Here is an 18,021-nt window from a genome sequence, read left to right as displayed (position 1 = left end):
CGTTTTCAGGATCCTAGCATTTTCTGCCAGTGCCCTGGGTCTTTATTCTTCTGGAATGACCTCATTTTGTTTTTGTTTTCTTTTTTTCCTCATTCCTATACTCTTTTCCCACTCTAGCTAACATGTTTTTGTTTTTGTTTTTTTTGAGCACTTACTGTGCCAAGCACTGTTGTAAGCACTTACCATCTTTTTCATGATGTAATCTTCATGCCAAACCTATGAGGTAGGTACTCTTATTAACCCCATTTTACAAACAAGGAAACTGAGTCAGTGAGAGAGCAAGCAGTGTGTTCAAGGCGACAGAGCCAGAATTTAAATCCAGCCAGTCAGGGTCCAGAGCCCCACTCTTCGGCTGAATCGCCACCTGAGAAAATGGTGTTGGACAGGCTCACGTCACGTCAACTAGCCCTTTGGAAAGCGCACTGTTTTCACTTGGCCTTTGGAACCAGATAGACCATAAACCAGTGAGGGATAAAAATTGATCGTTGGAGTCTTGAGGGTTTTTTTTAAGTGCCTATTTATGGGCTCAAAGGGGTAGAATACAGTATTATCACTGAATGTGGCGTAAGATTTTTCAGGGAAAACTGTTGCATACTTTTATCAGAAATACTTTCTGAACGTTCAGTTACCTTATCACAGGACTAGTGGGTGGCAGAGTGTCAAGTGACAGCCCAAATGAAACAAGCTTGTCCTTACCAACAGCTTAGCGTGAACGATGTGCAAAGGAAAGCTCTTCCATGGGCCGCCATAACATATTATTCTGGGAGACAGGTTGGACAGGACGACAGTTGTCATATGAGAAGATCCTTAGCAACAGGCTGGACGAGAGTAGTTCTCTGATTCATTTAAACAGAAGGAGTCCTACTGGAAAGTCTGCCAACACCATGCCACGCAAGTCTAACGAATTTAATGATCCTTCAGTGTGTCTGTCCCAGTGTTCTCTATCAAGGCTTGGGACACTGGGGTCTTGGTGGGGGTTTGGGGGGGGGTAGGCTGGGAGGAGAAACAGAGGAAACCTCAATTGGTGAAGCAATGAATGCTCCTGACGGTTTGCCTGGCTCACGTACTTCTTACGTGAGGCTTCTTGGGTTCATTCTTATGGTAAGTGCCCCTTACAATTTCTCTTAACGTGTTATAAAAAGCTGCACCTGAATTTTGACCACCCTGAACATGTTTCTCTCATAAACGAAATCTTAAGGCAGGCCAGCACGTGTATCATTCAAGCCACGGAGGCATTCGGAAACTTTACTACCTGAGCCGCCTTACCGTCAGATAGCGTTTCCAGAAACCCCGAGGATCAAAGTGATTTTTTTTTATTGTTATAAAAATTACCTCCAAGGTACAGTAGATCAGATAGCTTTTCAAAGATGAAATTATGGAGAAGAAAAACACGAATTTTCCTGCGGTACTCCAGCTTTGCTGTGGACAAGTGAATGCTAACCATTTATTTGGGAACTGTATTTTAAAGAAAAAAAAATTTTTAAAAAGAGTGCCAGATTGCTATTGAGACCTTGGCTCTCTGCCAGGAAGTCTCAATTCCAATCACTGCAGAAAACAACTCCCTCAGGCAGTGGTGGCCTGTGAGACTAAATGTGTTGCGTTTAGCGCCAACTTGGAAAAACATACAACTGCTCTAATGTTCAATGCATGGTGCCTTTGTGTTCAACAGTCCTTGCTTAAGAGTGGATTGAATTAATACTTTCTGGAGACACATTTTTATGTCAACTTGTGCCTGAGGCTGATTGCAAACGCCTAAAATCCGGCCTGCTTTTCAGTGCCTCTCACGTTCATAGTGTGAGATTTTAATTTTGACTTTAGAAAAATCTGTCAGGTAAAATTAATGGCCTCACTAATGTTCTCCCTTACACACATGGATAATAGAACCAGGATACAAATCTGTTTTCTGTATCCATATCACACTGCAATTTTATGCCTCTGGTGGATTGAGTTACGATTCGCTGGGGCAGTATTTTGTCAAAGAGATAGAAATTTTTTTCCTGGTTTCTAATGAAAACCTCCATGAAAAACATTGCAATCATTATTCTGGTGAAACAGGCATTTGTAAATAAAGTAACCAAAGGCATACTACAGATACGGCGAGGTGACTCTGGACGTTCTTTTTTCTAGCAGAACGTTCTTTTTTCTAGCAGACAGCCATGAGGTCATTGGTGAACATTGAAAACTGTCCAGGCAAGTTAAAGGCCACCTAACATTTTCTGGGATGTTGTGTGGTGGATTAAGAGTAATGAACCTTTCTGTCAGCTAGTTACTTTTAAATAGCAGATACCCCTAGAAATGATGCCTCTGGAGAGTCTCAAGAATTTTCCCCTCAGATAGTAACTGAACACCTTTTCAAGGAGTAGAAGCACCACTCGGCTCTTTAATCTATAAATGCATTCACTTTCCAACCGCAGTCCACGTTCCCTAGCACGCAGGCTAAAACAGGTACCTTTTGATTATTGTCAATAAGCCAATGGGAAAAATGAGTTCTTTCTGTTCGGTTTACGGTAATACATTTTCTACCTCCCTGGTAGACTGTGCGACAGGTAGTGGACAAGGAGAAATAATTTGAATTCTGTTCAGGTATCAAGTTGTAAGGGTCTTGGGTTTTGTTTTTACTGGCTTCATTAATAGCTACTAAGACTACAAGTAATTAAAAATTTGCAGGTAGTCCACTCGTTTTTGGTTACACATAATAATCGGAGAGATCTCCCAGGGTTGCTAGGCAGTCAAAACCAGATACAAAGGAAACCCTTTAGCCTGGTGGCATCAGGTATATATTGGTGCTCTAAGCTGTAAGGAACAGCAAAGAACCCACTGGGTCCTCTGGTGGTTTTTATGGTTTAGAAAAGCCAAATATGGTTTCGATTCTTCCTTGAGGGCTGCCACACTCCTGGCCTACTCTCTGAGTAGCACACCTGCTTTGTTCAGGTTTTTATACTGGCCATCTCAACCAAAATCCAACGTGATTTTTTAAAACGGAACTCGTTCTCACTGAAACTCTTTGCATTGATAAAGCTCAACGAGATTTACCAACGTGATCACCTGAAGGGTGTTAAACTTTTAGTAAAGTCTTCACTTGATCTGGTGCCATCACTGGGTAAGTGCCTGCCTCTGAATCCTCTTCAGACCCTCTCTCTCATGTACTGAAAAACGCTAGGTCTCTTGAAGTAAATAACCAGAATTCCTGCCCTAGTCTATCTTTGATTTTTACGGGGATTTTAACAATTACGAGAATCCGTAAAGTTGATACATGGCAAGGTAGTAATAGCCTCATAAAGCATTTTTAGTTCCAAAGGCAGTACTCCAGGAGGAGAATGATTTAGTAATGTCCAGGAATTAAAATTAGCCATATAAAAATATGGGACATATAGGAAAAGGCAAGTCATAAGGTAGGTCTCAAATTATCTTGCTGTAGATCTGAATTTTGCCACAGAGTACCTGGGACATTGTGCTGCTTTTGTGCTCCATGCTGGGGGACCAATGCGAGGTCATGTCATATTATTATTAAAAGGCTCTTCTGATAGTTAACCCCCATTTAGGAAGGGTACCAAAATGGATTCACCGGATTCCCAAATCCATGCTGTACGTGTGGGTCATATTGTAATTAGGCTCTGGAGCAACTTGCAATGAAAAACTGGTTTTTCTTAGGAAGCTTCCAAATTCAAATGTTAGTATACAAAAAGGTCGATTCAAGAGTTTGTTTTTCAATTCAAGTAAAAGCAGAGAAAGAAGAGTCTCCTCCACCATAGCCTTAGAAGTGAGCCGGCGGCTTGAAAGGGCATGGAAATGAAGCTCCTGTGTCATAGTCATGGTGGCAGCGGTGATAATGGTGATGGCAATACACAGTGGTGCTGGCAGTGGGGGTAGTTGTGGTGGGAGTGGCTTGATAATCCCGGGATTTGAGTACAAGGGCACAATAAGTAAATCTCCCACAACAAGGTGGGGAAGGTCCATCCCATTATGAAATAGTCCTGTTACAATGGGAATCTCGTGCTTGTCCGTGGAAACCTCTGGCTAGATGTTTCCACGGGGAAGATGAGCACACTCTCTGACACTTTTCCACCGAAATGACCACAGTAGCCCGATCCGGTATTAAGCTGATACTAACAACGTGGAATGGCTTCTTAACAAGGCTTTGCTTCTTCCTGGAAACTGGTGAACAATCAAATCCTGTTGTGTAGACCCTCGGTGCAGCTTCTGTGTTGTCTTCACCTAGAAGTGGGGAAGGATTTCCCAATCGGCGAAGAGTCGGGGTGACGCTGTCTGCACCTAGTGTCAAGTCTCTCTTTCTCTTTGTCTTCCAGGACACAATGTAGGAAGCCTTTTCCACTTGGCAGATGATTTGGGCAGAGCGATGGAGTCCTTAGTTTCAGTCATGACAGATGAAGAAGGGGCAGAATAAATGTTTTACAACTCCTGATTCCCGCATGGTTTTTATAATATTCATACAACAAAGAGGATTAGACAGTAAGAGTTTACAAGAAAAAAAAAAACAAATCTATATTTTTGTGAAGCGTAGTGGTACTATACTGTAGATTTCAGTAGTTTCTAAGTCTGTTATTGTTTTGTTAACAATGGCAGGTTTCACACGTCTATGCAATTGTACAAAAAAGTTATAAGAAAACTACATGTAAAATCTTGATAGCTAAATAACTTGCCATTTCTTTATATGGAACGCTTTTGGGTTGTTTAAAAATTTATAACAGTTATAAAGAAAGATTGTAAACTAAAGTGTGCTTTATAAAAAAAAAGTTGTTTATAAAAACCCCTAAACACACACACACACACACACACACACACACACACACACACACACACTTTGAGGCAGCGCATTGTTTTGCATCGTTTTAGTGTGATATCCACATGAAATTCATGGTTTTTTTTTTTCTTTTCTGGCATATTAAAGATAGGACTTCCTCTAACACCACCAAATGACTACTTCATATGGCTCTTTTAGGAATTGGTGACTGAGTGGAACTGGCTGTGGGTTTTCGCTTTATGCATCTATATGTCTAGAAGTATGTAAATACTGTAGGTATATAGAGAAATAGATCTGAATTTCTAGAGACCTTTGAAATTTCTTGGTCAAATGATCTGGCCACTTGCTAATGGCAAGAGATTGCTTCTGGTCGTCCAGGCTTACCTGCTTGGTCTAGAATGAATTTTCCCTGGAGCCTGAAACCAGGAGGCAACTACCACACTAAAACATTGTCTGGGGCTCCAGATGTTTCTCATTTGAAACTTTCCACTGACAGCTACGCTATTGAATCTTTTAAAAGGGACATACGAATGAATACACAGGACTTACTATGTCAGAGTAATCCATGGGTTGATACATTCAGCTTCCCGCTGCTGGCAATGCCACGATCTACATTTAATGATGCTTCAGTGGAAGTCACGACATCAGAAGACATTTTTAACTCCCAGACAGTGAGGAGGACTTTCTAGTAGGGCTGGAGGGCTGTGGACTCCCAGCCAATCCCTGGGAGGGAGGGGGGTCACTCTTCAAGTAAAGGATTGGATGAATGTTCATAACCATACATGGAGATCTTTGTAATTACAACAAAATCACTTCCCTCTCCTCACAGTGAAATAGCAGTGGGCATTTGAGGGGGTTTTGCTTTCTTGCTTTATTGCTGCTTTTTTTTTTTTTTTTAGATTTTTCCCCTATTGCAAGGAGTTTTTAAATGCCACAAGACTTCATTTAAAATAACCCTTGGGAAGGTGTGTAAGACAGCCTCATCATGGTGTGCTCCTGGTAAATATCTACCCAGAAGCCCATGAACTGTGTTTCCCTACTTCACATTTCTCTACAACTAATTCCACACAGGTTTGTAAGGGGGGAAGGTAGATGGATTCACATGTTCCAAAGGGTACTCCAAACCCTTGCTGGTGGGTGAGGAAGGTTAGAGATACAAACATTGTTCAAAAAGAGAATAACCCAAGAGGACTAACTGGTAGGAACAAGCTTTACTCTATCATCTTCTTGGCCTTTCATTTGTTTTCATTCATTCATTCACTAGAAATCACCATGTGACCTATTATTTTGCAAATCTGTTACCTCTTAGATCAAGTATCATTAACTTTTGCAGAGTGGGTTTTGTCTATTATTTTATTAATGACAATTAACATCCAACATGGCTTCTCATGCTATTTCTACCTCACTTTGGTTTTGGGGTGTTCCTAATAATCGTGCACACCTGATTTCACAGCTTCACTACTTGTCCATCATGTGAACATTTTTCTCCATTTTTTCCCCCACTGTCATTTCCAAAGGAAAACCCAAAGCTCTAAGGTAACAGAATGACATGAAGATTTGGTTTTGGTCTTGCATTTTTTCTCCTTTATGTGACACTGGACTTTTTCTTTCCCCGCAGATTTTTTTTTTAACCATGATTTAAAACAAGGGGTTGTGTTACTTCTACTAAGCAGTTTTAAGTTTCATTCTAAAAGCAGAGGTAAATAGCGTGCATAATTTTATTTTAATCTTTTCATTTTATCTTTTAGACATTAGTTCTGGAGTGAGTCTGTCAAAATATTTGAATAAAAATTGAGAGCTTTATTGCTACGTTTTAAGCATAATTTGGACATTATTCCGTGTTCTTTATAACCACCAAGTATTAAACTGTAAATCATAATGTAACTGAAGCATAAACATCACGTGGCATGTTCTGTCATTGTTTTCAGGTACTGGGTTCTTGAGTATCATAATATATTGTGTTTTAACACCAACACTGTAACATTTACTAATTATTTTTTTAAACTTCAGTTTTACTGCATTTTCACAACATATCAGACTTCACCAAATATATGCCTTACTATTGTATTATATTACTGCTTTACTGTGTATCTCAATAAAGCACGCAGTTATGTTACAAAAAAAGTGTTGAGTACAGTACTTTGTTTTTGATTTTTAACTATGTAATACATTCATATGGTTGACAAGTAAAAAAAAAAAAATTGAGAAATCCAAGTGCTGAAAATACTCCCACTTCCCACATCATCCACACTGGCCTATGAGCAAATGTTAATTTCCGCGTCTCCTTCCAAATGGTTGTGATCATGAAAGCAATTACAAACACATGTTCTGCCTTTTGTCCTTTTATTACACCTGAGACATAGTTTTCTATGCACTTGATTGAGAATGAACTCCAGAGATCCAGCCACTCTTAATCCTATCCAAATAGATATTTCCATCTCAATACATAACATGTTTTCTCATCCTTTTTTATAGCTGCATAATAGTCCGGTGGGTGTTAGTGGGATATTACTTAAGCTGTCCTCTTTGGTGGGACACATGGGTTGTTTTATATCTCTTCCTGTGACAAACTATACTGCACATCTTCCCTGTCATGTCCCTCGTGCAAAAATCTTATCTGTGAGACATGTTCCTACAGGTGAGATTTCTGGATTACAGGTGGTAAGCCATGTGTGGAGCTTGGGAGATCATTTTGGTGCAGCAGTAGTCACAGTGCTCATTTGGTTTCCTGTTTTAGTAATCACAAGTAGATGAATTAGCCAGTATGCAATTTACACTTGCTTCTCAAGAGAATTCATCACTTCTGTTATTGTTGGTAACACCAAATCTAAGGGGCAATCTGAGCGATACAAGTCTCACCTAAAAGGAGACCTCACAACTGGTTCTGGGGAGGATAGCCCTACCACACACAAGTCATCATCAGGACCAGAGAGAGATCCTCACACTCCCGTCCTGCTTTGCTTCTGTCCCAACTGCCGAGGAGGGGAGGACAAGGAGTAGCCATGTTGGCTCCCCTAAGGGGGGGGGTATCTTTGCCTCCAACCAAGATCATGGAGAGGAGTTCCCCAACTGTGTTCACATGCCAGGGGTCCAAAGAAATTGCCAAGTCCATGAGGTAAAACCTATTCTAGTGACTCTGGAAACAGTAGGAGAGGGTCAAGCTCATTGAGAATAAGACTAAGGGAGTATGGCATCCCTGCTAGGAATATCACCTGCTTGGTTTCTGAAAGTGAGCTGATGATGCCCGCCCAAACAACTACTGATTGGAAAGATCACCCCTGAAGTCCACATGCTCCAAGACTACTTTTTGTCCCATTTCAATCCATCATGTATTCCCTCCTGCCATTCCCCAAACCCACCTTTGTTAGAGACACTCAGACTAGCTGTTTGGATGGGAGGATGCTAGGTTACCAAGGAATACAACACTTCCCCATGCCTGCCACAACGGTGTGTGGAGGACTCTGAGGCAGGGTTTGGCTTTCCATTTCCACACTTGGCACAGGTTGGAGGGGAGGCAATTATTTCAGTTAAAATGTAAAATGGATCAAGCCAGTGCAGACAGTGCACTGGCAAGCAAAACGTGTGTTTAGGGCAAAGCACCAAGACGCATGGATGTGTCCTATGGAGCTGTGATGGGATTTCCCTGAATCTGCAACACTCTGATGGTGGAATGAATACAAACATGAGCAGTGGCACACTTGCAAAGACTTTCCTTCAAATTAAGGGTAGCAAGGACATGAATGGAACTCTTTCCCACAGTAGTATGACCACTAGAGGAACCACAGACACATTCCCCATCACTCCATGGACAGCATAGTGTTGTGATCTCATGTACTTATTTGATAACATGAGAACAACTACACTCAGACTTTCCATAATAATATTGTGTGTGTGTGTGTGTGTGTGTGAGAGAGAGAGAGAGAGAGAGAGAGAGAGAGAGAGAGAGAGACAGAAGTTTGGGGATGTTTGAGAGTGGCTTTCTTATACAGCAAAGATTACATATAGTAACGTGAGGCTTAAATTCTATACCTATATATTTGAATGTGCATATTTTATACATACACATACAGGATCGAGTTTTAGCTCTTCTAGGAGATAATTCGAGCTCACAAAAACATTGTGAGAAGAGCACAAAGAACCCATATGTGCCCTTTATCCACATTCAAAAACTGCATATTGCACCATTTACGTTTTCCTTCCATATAGAGTCTATTTTCTTCCTAAACTATTTTGAGAATTAAGTTTCAGACATCATGCCCCTTTATATTTAAATATTTCAGGAAAATTTTCTGAAAACTAGAACATTCTCTTGCATAACTACATGAAAATTATCAAAATAAAGAAACAGCAGTAAAGATAACATCTACACAGCCATATCCAAATGTTGTCAGTTTGCAGGGTCTTTCCTAGTTACATGTGTTTCCCTGATCTGGTCTTGGATCTAATTCACGATCTCATGACATTTAGTCCTGTCTCTAATCTTCTTTGATCTGGAATGGTTTCTCTGCCTTTCTTTGTCTTCAAAGACTTTCACATATTTTAAGAGTATGAGCCAGTGACTTTGTAAGATGTGCCTCCATTTTGGTTTGTCTCCTCTGCCCTTTATGATTAGATTCAGAGTATGTGTTTTTGGCAGGAATAGGACACAAGTGATGATGTGTCCTCAGCACATCATAGTAGGAGGCATGTTATGATGGTCTGTCCCATTCTTGGTGATGTTAACTTTATACCCTGGTAAAGGTGGTTTCTCCACTTGGTATACATTTTAAAACCTAATTATTCTTAAGCCTTTAGGTTCACTTGGAAAATCTTACTATTTTCATATGTATTAATGTCAATGATCTGTGTAAAATAGGCACACTTTCAGGGAGTTTCAGTTAAGATGGCAACATAGGAGCCTCCCAAATTCACCTCCTCCCACAGACACACTCAGTCTACACCCATATACAGGAGTCCCTCTGTAAGAAACCCAGAAACTGAGTGACTCCTATACATATCATGCGACTGCCAAAACCAGTAGGAGAGTCTAAGACACAACATCCCCATAAACCTTGTCCCTGGCACAGTGACACACAGCCAGGAGGAAACTCACAACTCCCAGCTTCTCTCTGAGGAGTGATGACTTTGGACCCCACATCTGGCACCCCAACTTTTAAGACTTCCTTGAGAGATATGGGACCCCCAAAACATCTAGCTTCAAGATCCCAAAGGGCTGGTCCAGGAGATCCACAAGGCTGTGGTGAACAAGGAAACAGTTGGTAAAGGGCTCAAGCAAACTCACCATGGCTGACCCCCTAGGGCACAACACAGAAGCAAGAGGCAGCAGACTCAGATGCTCAGTCTTTCCTTAAAAGAGGCCTATTTGCTTATATTCATAGCTGTGGCCCAAGGGGCAGACTTCGAGTTTCACACCTAGCTAGGGACGGACTGCAACCCTCCCCAAAGACCCCAGAGGACAGCGGATGCTCTGTGCTCCTCCTCGGCCTTGCTCCACACTGCCAGTCTCTCCCAGAAGGAGCTTATGAACATGTCTGGCACTCTGGTTTGGGGGGCTACTGTCCAGGGGTTGCCCCTTCATCCTCTGGCTCTGGTAGCCAGTTGGGCTTACCTTCGTGAGTGCCACAGGACCATCACAGACAGAGAAACAGTTCTTACCCAGCTGTCCTCCCAGGGCATGGCACAGAGGCAGCATGCAGGAACACCCAGGCCTTCCTAAAAGGGGCCTGTTTGCTCATCTTAATGGCTATGGCCTGAGAGACCGGCTCCTAATTGAAACACGTTGAAGGGCAGATTGCAATACTCCACAGAAACCAGAGGATGCTCTCTTTGTATCTCCCTCCACTTCATTCCAGGGCACTGGTGTCTCCCATAAAGGAGCTTGGGCACATGTCTGGTGCCTTGATTTGTGCAGCTACTGCCCAGGCAACACCCTTGCTCACCTGGCTCTGGTGGCCAGTAAGGCTTATGTTTCTCAGTCCCATGGGACTGTACCAAACAGAGAAACAGTTCTTCATTGGATATCCATGCCTCCCATCCCCAGAGTACAGTGCAAAGGCAGCAGGAACACTCATCCCACAGTCTTCCTCTGAAAGAGAGGGTCTAGCTTCCAATTAGCCTGCATCTACATGCTGACACAAACAGATCTTGGCACACCCTCAACTGCTGGGAGCTACTAAGAACAAAGACTGCTGCTTCAGCCATGTCCACAATAGCCTAACTAGGGAGAGATCCCAGATGTCCATTGATGGGTGAATGGATAAAGCAGTTGTGGGATATACATGATAGAATATTACTCAGCCATCAAAAAGAATGAAATCTTGCCATTTGCCATGATGTGGATGGAGCTAGAGGGTATTATGCTAAGCAAAATAAGTCAGAGAAAGATAAATACCATATGATTTCACTCCTATGTGGAATTTAAGAAACAAAACATAAGAACATAGGGGAAGGGAAGGAAAAATAAAATAAGAGGAAAACAGAGATGGAGGAAAACCATAAACTCTTTTAATGCTAGAAACAAACTAAGGGTTGCTGGAGGGGAGGTGGCTGGGGGGATGGGCATTAAGGACGGCACTTGATGTAATAAGCACTAGGTGGGATATGCAACTTATGAATGAATTCTACCTCTGAAACTAATAATACAATATATGTTAATTAAATTTAATTTAAATAAAAAAAATTTAAACGAATGCTGCTAGGCAATCACAAAAATTTGAGAGACAACCTAGAGCTGGGTGGGGTTAAATGATAAGGTTCCATCTCCTACACAGACCACTCCTTCAAGACCAGGAGAAGTGGCTATTTCATCTAATATATAGAAATGAATGCAGAGAATCAAGGGAAAAGAAGCAAGGAATGTGTTCCAAATGAAAGAACAAGATAAAACCTCGGGGAAAAAAATCTTAATGAAATAGGAATAAGTGATTTACCTGATACAAAGTTCAAAATAACAGTGATAGTATACTCATCAAGGTCAGGAAGACAATAAATAAAATGAGGATTTTACCAAAGAAAAAATATACTAAAATGCCAAACAGAGGCGTGCCTGTATGGCTCAGTCGGTCAAACATTCAACTCTTGGTTTTGACTAAAGTCATGATCTCAGGGTTGTGAGATGGAGCCCTGCATCAGGCTCCACACTCAGCATCGAGTCGTCTTGAGTTTTCTCTCTCCCTCTCCCCCTACTCTTCCTGCTTGTATGTATGTGTGTGTGTGGGGGGGGGGGTACACATGCACACACATTCACTCTCTCTCAAATAAATAAATAAATCTTTTTTAAAATTACCAGATATCTTAGTGCTTAAGAATACAGTAACTAAGGGGGCAGCCCGGTGGCTCAGCGGTTTGGCGCCACCTTCAGCCAAGGGCCTGATCCTGGAGACCTGGGATCCACTCCCATGTCAGGCTCCCTGCGTGGAGCCTGCTTCTCCCTCTGCCTGTGTCTCTGGTTCTCTCTCTCTCTCTGTGTGTGTGTCTCTCATGAGGAAATGAATAAAATCTTTAAATAATAAAATAAAATCCTTTAAAAAAAAGAATACAGTAACTAAAAGGACACATTCAACAGTTGGGTTCAACAACAGGGAAGAGAAAGGGGCAGAAAATTGATTTGAAGAACTAATGGCTAAAAACCACCATAACCTCAGGAACAGAGACAGACATCCGGATCCAGGACACCCAGAGAGTTGAAAAGAAGAGGACTCCAAGGAGACCAAGACAAGACACATTATAATTCAAGTGTCATAAGTTAAAGAAAGGATTTTTTAAACCGCAAGAGAAAAATAAATTGTTACATTCAAAGGACCATTAGCAGATTTTTAAGCAAAAATTCACAGGCCAGAAGGGAGTTTCACGTTATATTCAAAGTGCTGAACGAAAAAAACCTGCCAACTAGAATACTCTATCCAACAAAGTTGTTCTTCAGAAGTGAAAGAATTTTCCAGAGATGAAAAGCTAAAGGATTGTAGCCCTAGACTGGCCTTCTAAGAAATGTTAGACTGCTTAAAGTTGAAATGAAAGGGCACAAATTCATAACAGGGAACCATGAAAGTATAAATCTCACTGGTAATGATAAATATATAGGTAAATTCAGAGTAATCTAATGTTGTAATGGTGGTGGGTTAATCACTTATAAATTTAGTATGAAGGTTAAAAAAAAACAAAGTATCAGGGCCCCTGGGTGACTCAGTTAAGCATCCAACTCTTGGTTTCAGCTCAGGTCATGATATCATGGTCATAACATCAAGCCCCATGTTGGGCTCCAAGCTTTGTGCAGAGACTGCTTAAGATTCTCTCCCTCTCCCTTTGCCCCTCCCCCACATACATGCTCTCTAAAAACAAAAACCAAAGTAGTAAAAATGACTATAACTACAATAATTTCTTAATGTATACACAAGACAGATGTAAATTATGACATCAAAAAAATTGGGGGATGAAGGTAAAAACGTAGAGCTTTAGAATGCATGTGAACTCAAGTTGATAACAACTTAGAATAGACCATTAGAAATGTAAGAAAGATGCCTTATGTGAGCCTCATGGTAACCACAAAGCAAAAACCCACAGGAGATACACAAAAGACAAAAAAAAAAAAAGGATCTAAGCATACTACTACAAAAAAGCATCATTTCACCAAGGGAGAGAACATAAGAAGAAAGGAACAAAGGAATTCCAAACAACCAGCAAACAATGAACAAAATGGCAGTAATACCTATTAATAATTACTTTAAATGTCTGAGGACTAAATTCTCTAATCTAAAGACAGAGTGGCTGACAAGATTAAAAACAAGACCCAACTTTATGCTGCTTATAAGAGACTGACTTCAGCATTAGGGACATACATAGGCTAACAGAGAAGGGATGGCCAAAGACGCTCCATGCAAATGAAAAACAAAAGAAAGCTTGGTTAGTTATACATATGTCAGACAAAATAGACTTTCCAAGAGACTGTAGTAAGCGACAAAGGTCATTACACAATGATAAAAGGGTCAATCCAACCAGAGGATGTAATATTTGTATATATTTATGCACCCAATATAGGAACACCTAAATATATGAAGCAAAAATTGACAGACCTAAAGGGAGAAATACACAGCAATACAGTAGTAGTAGGGGCTTTAATATCCCACTTCCAATGGATAGATCATTCAGACAAAAAATTAATAAGGAAACATCGGGCTTACACAGATATAAACAGAACATTCCATCCAAAAACAACTTAATACACATTCTTTTCAAGTGTACATGTAACATTCTCCAGGACAGATCATATGCTAGTCGACAAAACCAGTCTTAATACATTTAAGGAGACTGAAATCATATCAAGCATCTTTCCTACACTACAGTGGTTTTAACTAGAAATCGGTTCTAAGAAGAAAACTGGAAAATTCACAAATACGTTGAGATGAAACAACAGAGAAAATCCAGAAAGACTCATTACTAGTAAGGAGATGAATCAGTAATCAAAAACCTCACAACAAACAAGAGTCCAGGACCAGATGGCTGGCCAAAATATATAAAGAACTCCTACAATTCATTGGCAAAAAAGAGAGAAAGAGAAAGAAAGAAAAACAATCCTGTTTTCAAACGGGCAGAACATCTAAATAGACATTTAGATGCCATTCAGATGGTCAACACATACCTGAAAAGGTACTGAACATGACTCATCATCAGCGAAATGCAAATCAAAAGTCACAATGTGATATCACCTGACACCTGTGGGAGTGGTATTCTCAAAAAGACAAGCAGTTGGGCTGGGTCAGAAAGACCTTGTTCTTTAAGGGAAAGGTTTGAGGAACAGGTGGTGATGGTCTCCTGGGAGGAATTCCAGACACCTCAGACACCTTCCTGCTGCCAAGAGAAACAACTGGAGTGAGAATAATGGGACAGTGACCCTGGGTTGCTGTGGACCTTGGCAGACATGAAATGGGGCCCCTTGGGGGCCCACACCAGAAACCTGGCTCCCAGAGGTCCTCTGGCCTCCTGGAAGGCAACAGACTTTTGGCCTGTGTAGATCAGTCACCCTTTCTGGCTTTCGGTGCTCGCACCCCTACGCGGCCTTTAGGCTAGATCCTGGTCTTCCACACCTGGCCAGGCCCCTGGAGCAGGTCACCTCCACACTGTGACTCTGATGGGGCACTGAGGGACGGTGACTGGAGTTTGGTTTATCCGGGGCATGAGGCACATTTCTTAAGAATGACTCTGGGAGGAGGGGCTTCCAGCACAGGAGCACCCAGGCGTTTTTCACCCTTGCTGTTCCCATGGAATCCGAGGTTCCCATGAGATTCAACTGCTTCTGGAAAGTAAAGCAGCGCCTGGGGCTTGATTCCATGGAGCTCTGAAGCTCAGCGAATCAAGCCCATCCTCTGCCTGCCCCTCTCTCTGGACCCGCACTTACAGCCTGCCCCCCCCCCCCACCACCCCTGCCCCCATTGGCCAACTGGGAGAGTGAACTGCGCATGCGCTGGCCCAGAGTCCCTGAAACTTGCAGACACCGGATACCGTAGGAGCCCAAGGCCCTTTGCTCATACTATTCGTTGCGAAATCGCATTTTAAAAAGACACATTTTTCAAGTTGGAACCTAAGGCTAATGTCGCCAAGTTGTCACATTTTAAGCACCATAACAAATTATTACTAAATTCAATAAAGTATTAAAACCATGGATTAGGTATACTTCGCCATCTCTGCTTTATTCTTAACTTCTTAGGCTTTCCAGGCTCACTTGGTGAGGCCGAGCCTCCGTGTACCCCACTGCGTCCCAGGAGTGCCCGGGTCTTAAACCTTGAAGGCTTGGGCGTGGCCAGACGGAGAAAGGTGACCTTTAGCCGCTGTGGGTAACCCAGAATGCCCTGCAATTAAAAGCCAATCTCTGTAGGGCGCGACGTGCCAACAGTTGGGAAGCACCGCGCTAAGGGAACAGTTAAACCACCACGAGAGTCGAGGTTACTGGTTCAACAATTCCTGCTCATACTAAACCTCAGCATCTTAGGCACGTTGACAACTGGTATCCGTCAGATATTTGTGGCTAAGAAGGGTAACTCCCCTTTCATGGCCATTACAGCAATAGGGGACTCCAAGCCATATGGGAAGTTCTTGCTTACACTCCTCACACCGTGATCCCGGGCTTGACTGGGCCTCTACCCTGCGTGGATAACCGCCAGCCCCTACACCAGGGCCTGAAGGCCTCATTCATGGTTTATGCCAGTCGTCTTCACGTAATTCTTTTTTTTTTAAGATTTTCTTTATTTATTCATGAGAGAGAGAGAGGCAGAGGCACAGGCCGAGGGAGAAACAGGCTCCACGCAGGGAGCCCGACGTGGGACTCGATCCTGGGTCTCCAGGACCACACCCTGGGCTGCAGGCGGCGCTAAACCGCTGAGCCACCCGGGCTGCCCCACGTAATTCTTAATAAAACGCTTCCACTCTCAACAACGCCCTGGTGGTAGAATAAACTGCCCGGCCACCCTACCTCTGCTTGGCCTTTGCGTTGGGACAATTCTTCACACATGACACTCTCTCACTTTGCAGTCCCCCTGCCACACACACACACACACACACACACACACATTTCCCGGTGCCTCCTAGGCAAAGGGCAGACAACTAGCGGGTCCCTTTTCCAACCCGAATACCGCTGCGTTCTTTGCATATTCTCCCTCACTGGCCGGCTCCCGCCCTTAGGTTTTAAGGGTATTAGTTCCTGCATACTTTTCCCATTTTGTCCGACCGTCTAGTCCCTTCCCTAAAGTAATTCATGGACGATACCCCAGATGGAAACATCGACCATCTGAGAAAAGCCAGGAAACGAAGAGATGTTTCCCAAAGGCGGAGAAACACGTGATCCCCATTCATTTGCGTTCCTTTAATTTTTTTTATTCATTTTATGATAGTCACAGAGAGAGAGAGGCAGAGACACAGGCAGAGGGAGAAGCAGGCTCCATGCACCGGGAGCCCGACGTGGGATTCGATCCCGGGTCTCCAGGATCGCGCCCTGGGCCAAAGGCAGGCGCCAAACCGCTGCGCCACCCAGGGATCCCCATTTGCGTTCCTTTAAATGTAACATCTGACCTCAGCGCGTGTGCGGCTTGTAGCTGCTCGAGGTGCACACCGCAGTGCTCCTGACACTTTCCCTGTCGTCTTGGGGCCACGCCATCCGCACCCCGGCTGCCCACGGCTCACAGCGGTGTCCCTCTCTGGGCACTGCCTTCAGCCTCAGGCAACTGTCCTTTGCACAGTAACACCACCTCTCACAGGGAAACCACCGGGGCCAAGAACTGGCTGATGGAATCCTACAAACACCTAGTCTCACACACACACCCCGCCTCATTTGGGGACAGTGTGGAAGGGCCATCCCAGCCCCAGAGGCAATCACACCGCAGGGGCGCTCGTCTGCCCCACCTGCCCCTCCTCCCACCAGCTCGCGGCTCCCCCCACCACCACCACCTGCCACACGTGATCAATCCTGGGAAACTTCCTGCAGGTGAGCGCTTCCTCTGCAGAAAACACTCCATCTCCGGAGGTCAGAGAGTGCGCTCCAAACCGCTGCCATTAGTTTTCCTGGGAAACAGCTGCAAACCAAGAGAAGAGGAGCGTAAGCGGCTCCACCTGTCTCTCCATCCTGGGCCCACGGGGCTCAGACCTTGGCCTTGCCTTCTGCCCGCGTTCCTGCACTCCCACTCCTCAAGCGTTCATATTCATGTCCCCTCACGTTCTGCACAGCAGGATCCTTTCCTCCCACCCCACACCGAGCGGAATCGCCCTCCTCCCCAAAGCTGACTCCCTCATGGTTGCGCCCCGCAAAACGCTTCTGTGTGATGTGCTTGGATGTGCGCTCCTATTTTTACAAACACTCCCCCCTCCTGTGGTAGGGCCCCAGGCTCACTCCTCGAAACTCCTTTTTTTTTTTTTAAGGTTTATTTATTTATTTATGATAGACATAGAGAGAGAGAGAGAGAGAGGCAGAGACACAGGCAGAGGGAGAAGCAGGCTCCACGCCGGGAGCCCGATGTGGGACTCGATCCCAAGACCCCAGGATCGCGCCCCGGGCCAAAGGCAGGCGCTAAACCGCCGAGCCACCCAGTGATCCCGGAAACTCCTGTCTTTAATGTGAATGCTGGCTTGCTGACTTCATTCGGTCCCCTGGCTATAAATACCTTTAATGAGCCTCGGTGTCCATCGAAAGATGAATGGATAAAGAAGCTGTGGTCTATGTATACAATGGAATATTCCTCAGCCATTAGAAACGACAAATACCCACCATTTGCTTCAAC

At 43.5% G+C, this 18,021-nt stretch overlaps 1 protein-coding gene and 1 long non-coding RNA gene across 21 annotated transcripts in view; one reads left to right on the top strand and one right to left on the bottom strand.

The window, feature by feature from the left end:
• Positions 1–6,886, top strand: part of DMD (dystrophin) — a 2,170,621-nt gene extending 2,163,735 nt beyond the window's left edge. For all 20 annotated transcript variants that reach the window (XM_025439443.3, XM_025439430.3, XM_025439477.3 and 17 more), the window contains one exon: positions 4,308–6,886. In XM_025439443.3, coding sequence (XP_025295228.1) covers positions 4,308–4,405 — 98 coding nt within the window. In that variant the 3' untranslated portion in view covers positions 4,406–6,886. The remainder of the gene's footprint in view (positions 1–4,307) is intronic.
• The window catches only part of LOC125754677 (uncharacterized), an 84,827-nt gene that overhangs the window by 49,770 nt on the left and 17,036 nt on the right, over positions 1–18,021 (bottom strand). The gene's annotated exons all lie outside the window — the stretch shown is intronic.

Source organism: Canis lupus, chromosome X (assembly GCF_003254725.2).
Source record: "Canis lupus dingo isolate Sandy chromosome X, ASM325472v2, whole genome shotgun sequence".
Lineage (NCBI taxonomy): Eukaryota > Metazoa > Chordata > Mammalia > Carnivora > Canidae > Canis > Canis lupus.
This window is presented reverse-complemented; position numbering and strand designations above follow the sequence as displayed.